This window comes from Montipora capricornis, chromosome 11 (assembly GCF_036669925.1).
Source record: "Montipora capricornis isolate CH-2021 chromosome 11, ASM3666992v2, whole genome shotgun sequence".
Classification (NCBI taxonomy): Eukaryota; Metazoa; Cnidaria; class Anthozoa; order Scleractinia; family Acroporidae; genus Montipora; species Montipora capricornis.
Window position 1 is genome coordinate 37,427,813 of NC_090893.1, and position 5,000 is coordinate 37,432,812.

General features: G+C 36.3%; 1 protein-coding gene across 1 annotated transcript in view; it reads left to right on the forward strand.

The window, feature by feature from the left end:
* Window positions 1–5,000, forward strand: part of LOC138022861 (retinoschisin-like) — a 68,830-nt gene that overhangs the window by 20,935 nt on the left and 42,895 nt on the right. Inside the window, exon 2 of the mRNA XM_068869848.1 lies at window positions 2,451–2,758. Within this exon, the coding sequence (XP_068725949.1) occupies window positions 2,451–2,758 (308 nt within the window). The remainder of the gene's footprint in view (window positions 1–2,450; window positions 2,759–5,000) is intronic.

Consider the following 5,000-nt stretch of genomic DNA (forward strand, 5'->3'; position numbering starts at 1 on the left):
AAATTCATCGAAAGCGTTAATCTTTAAAGACAGTCAAAATTAAACAACTACCGACCTCACACAAATATGCTAATGAAAATGACGTCCATAAATTATTGTTTAATATTAAATATAAAGTGTGAACTAAATGCGTTGAATTGAAAAAAAAGAAAAAAAACAGAAATCCTAGCCACAACAAAGGTCCTCAATGCTCTGAATGTTGTAAACTGAAAGATTTGTTATTTCTAATCTCGTCTACCTCCGTGGTCGCAAGGAACTCGCTCGTCAAATTTGCTCTTTTCGGTTGATGATGTGCGGAAACAAATCAAGTGCTAAAAGAAATGACTTCTCAAATTCACAAAAAGGGTTTATTTTTGCAGATGGTAGAAACTAAACAATATTTTCAGTGTCGAATTTTTCAGACAAATGCGCTCTTGGACATGAATTTCATATTTATTATATAGCAAAGCCAGTCTCGGGCAAATCCCAGCGCTCTGATTGGTTCTTTCTCAGTCGGGATTTTTCAGTACGGACCGTTTCCACGGAAACGGTCCAAGCCGTGTATTTTTGTTTTGGAGCAAAGCCGGCAAATTCATAATTTGAAACAAATTTATTTAAAATCACAACTGCGAAAAAAATGCGAATTTTGTCATTCTTCACAGCAAAACTATCAGAAAAAGCAAAAGATTGATTTTTTTGCCAATTTCAAGGATTGATGAAAACTTCAGACGAACATTTTATTATCCTGAAGATCTGGAAACTTTGATGCAGAAACTGGAACAGGCAACATCGAAAGCCAGGAGGCCATAGATGATTTTATCAGGCAACAGAAAAGCGGAAAAACAAACAAGAGAGAGGGCTATACTGATATGAACACTCTTCTCCGCTGTATGGAAGCCAATAGTATGGAAAATGAAAAAATTGAAAGCTTCCTTGCGTCCGAGCTTGACCAACTTTTTTCAAAGAAACAATGCCATATAATAAACAACTTACTAACCTCACTTGCTCGAGTCGTATTGGGAATAGTGTCCTTCGGTCGTTTTTGTACAGACCTCGCTACCCTCGGTCCGTACTGCCACGACCTTGGCCCAATATTGCCCAGTACAGCGCTTGCGCTCGGTTAGTCAGAGGTGATTATGTTTGTTATTAACTCTAAGCTGTGAACGCGTTGAATTAAGAGATAATAATAATAATGATGATGATAAAAAGAAACCCTTACCACAAACAAAAGAATCTTGCCAATGCCCTGAATATTTTAAACTGGAAGATACTTTATTCCTGATCATGATCTCTCATACTTCCATGATAGCGATAATTATAGGAAATATGAAAACAAAGCAAGAAACTTGACTTAATTGCCTTGCTGCGCGGAACAAATACCTTCTTTTCGGTTGATGATGTGCGACAAAAAATCCAGCGCTAACGCAAATGACTCCGGCGATCCTCGCAAGAAATATGGAGTTTCACTTAAGGTGACTGTATTAATTGGATTATACAAAATAATTTAGATCCTATTTATTGGTACTATCCGGATGACAACATACAAACATTATACAAGTTACAAATTAGTTAGGAATAGGCAAAACCAAAAACAGCTAAAGCAATTCAAGGTTAGCAGTGCTTACAAAATAATCGACCAATTACAGCTCACTTAAAGACAAAAGTCATATTATTTGTTAGTATTTAACCAGTTCAGAACGTTGGCCAGTTCACGATTGGCAGTATCTACTTATAGCAATAGAAGATAGGTATTAAGGACTGTGTCACGTGTTGGTATTGTGCATTCGAATCGGGCATCATGTAGTCTTTTTGTCACGTGCTTATTTTCAATTGGATTTTTGGTGCAATGTGTCGGAAGATTCATATGGTTGCACCTCTGTCTGAAGAACGCTCCTTAGGCAAAAGACCAAAAGAGGAAGCTATATGGAACATTTTTCTTCTGGTGAGGTCTTGGGAAAGCAAGAAACAAGTTTCGGTGCACGAGACGGGATAAAACCCAGTGAACAATTCAAAATGCTTTAGAATTATGCCAATCAAATAATTGTTTAGTTAAATAATATTGATTGAAACAGTTCTTCTTACAATAAGTATAAGAAAAAAAAATTGAATGAATGCATTCAGGGTCAAGAAGTTTTTTTTAAAATGAAGGATTGTGTAAAATAACACTTCGTGTACAGGAAGAAAGTATGGATTTATTTCGTCACGTTACCTGTCATTTAAGATTTAAGTCAGGCAAAAACATCGCCAAAAAGAAGACTAAAAATAATAATAATAATAATAATAATGACAATAATAATAATAATCGGTTTAGCTCATCAAGTGTTTGGTACCCTTTATCTACTGCATTAGTAAACAAAAAAAGGTTCTAAATGTTAGTTTATTTGGGAAAAGAACCAAGATAAAACGAGTCTTGTTTTCCGCAAGGGAGTTTTCAACTGTAACCTAAACTGCAGTTGTTTATTTAAACGTAGGAGACTGTATTGATTGGGATCTTGGAATGGAAAACGGTTTAATACCAGATGAAAGGATAACGGCCTCCAGCGCCAACTCCTGGTCTCCAGCCAGTTTTGGTAGATTGAATTACGTAAGACGATCATGGTGTGCTCTTTATGAGGATAATAACAAGTATCTGCAGATTGACCTACAGTCGCTTCATGTAATCTGTGCTGTGTCCACTCAAGGGAGAGGAATTTATAATAGCTGGGTAAAGAAGTACACCTTACAGTTATCTACAGACAATAAAAGATGGACAGATTACAAAGAAAATGGACTTGTTAAGGTGAGTTACAAAGTTGTTGATATACCAAGGCATAAAAGTTTGAGCCGGTGGACATTTAGTTTGTAATCAATGATTACATGATGTCAGTACAAGATGGAATATTAACTTATAACGAAAGTGCGATTACTTTTTTGCTTTTGTTGTTCTTCAGCGTAATTGGTTTTGAGGTAGAACACAGTTAAAAGGTTTTTTCTCCACAAAAACTAATTATATTGAAGACAAAGTTAATGGAATCGGCGCAGGCCCAAACCAACATTGTGTTCATGCTGGATAAAGTGAACTTTGTTCAACGTTTTCCTCCAAAGAAGGCTTCAGCGAGAATACATTTAACCAGCAGTGAAAGACAATTCATTGCCTCGATTTGTCTTGTTGTAATTGCACTCAATGGATAACAAACGACAACCTGGTAGTCTTCAGAAGAGTCTTTCTTACGGATGTGTTTACCTTTGTTAATGCCGAAATTTCTAGCAATTGAGTGGTAACGAATAAGCCTGAAATTGAATATTTCTGCTTCACAAGAGCGAGAGGGCCTGGGTTGCAGAAGGTGTAAGTGAGGGATTATAGGTAGTCACTTAGGTGTATCTAAGCTAGGTATAGTACGTGATTAGTCAGTCGAGGCCGACACCTATTACCCACTATTTTCGAGATTTTGGACATATAGTTAAGCGTCATCATTTATCTGTTACGCAATTCTTAGTTTGCACTCACGTGATTAGACGGCCATGTTGGTGTACAAAACAGAAGCAAAATGCCGCTCGCGTTTTGTATAATAATAGAGACAAATTCCCAAGAGACGTTTTTGCTATTGTTCAATACATCAACATGGCCGCCATGACGTGCGAAGTATTTGCGGCACTGAATTTGGTTCGGGTAGGATGCATTTCCATTTTTTGCACAAAGGGTTTTTGGTTTTCGTATCCGGCAATGCCGCTACTTTGTGTATTGGATATCCTTTCCTTGCTGTATTGTGATTGAAATGTGTTTAGTCAATTTATGTCCGCCCAATAGATGTGGCTTTTTCCAATATTCATATTTGTAATGTTACGACGGTGTGCGGCCTAAACATGCAAAGTAAACCTAATGGTGTATTTCTCTCGTGCCTGTTGCGTAGTGAAGCTGAAATGTATGTTTAGTCGTTTTGCTATAGGTCTCAATTATATAATAACAGAATGCAATTTTTTTATGACGCATAAGTGGTAAGAAAAAGAAAAAAAATATTTGACCTGTTGCTCTCATATCACAAGCAAGTGATAACTCGTATTCCTTCTTTGCTATTCATTGGCATAATTTACACTTAAGGTGGCTCAAACCAGTAACTGTTTCAACTCTTACAAGAAAAGTTCTCATTAGAAGGATTCACACTACAACACTTTATCACTTAACAGCAATGTTATGCTACCATATCAAACACCAATTATTGCTGAAAAAGATTCGGTCATTTTTGTGACGTAAGAAGTTACGGTGGCAACAGCTACTCATATCTCAAAAACGAACTTGGTGACCCCATTTTTTATTTCTGAAATATAATCAGCATGCCAGAATGAAACTTTCTGCAAAGTTTAAAAAAAATTCTATGAAGCGGACTAGAGCCACCTTAAATTATTGAAAAATTAAGGTAGGTATGAATCCGCTCCATAGAACTTTTTTCAACTTTGTAGAGAGTTTCATCTTGGCCTACTGATCACTTTTGCGCAATAAAAAATTGGGGTCACCGTATTTAATGCGTGGAGGTGGTTATGAAGTTCCTTTGTTTCATGTTTTTGTCCGTATTTTTAGCCTTGACCTTGCACAAAACGCACCTTTTTTTCGAGAAGATGACTAATCAAATCCTTCGATTAAATTATACGCAACTAATTTGCAAACCCATGCGAAGCAAAAACAAAAAATGTGCAGGGTCACTGTTGGTTCAACATCGATTGAGACAACATGGTTCTTTTTTATTTTTTTTTAATTTTTAACATATCTTTATTATTGTTGGCGACAACATTGTTCTTGCTTTTGAAGGTTTTAAGGTTTCATAACCAGTCCCTCGATTAACTATGGGGTCCCCAAGTTTATTTTTCAGATATGAGCAACTAATTAAAGCCAAAATATAAGGTGTTTTTGCAAGGCTTTCCTGTTACCATGGTACTTTTACGTCACAAAAATGACCGAATTCTTTTTCAGCAATAATTGGTGTTTGATATGGTACCATAACATTGCTGTTACGTGATAAGGTGTTGTACAAGGTCTCTTAAAAGTG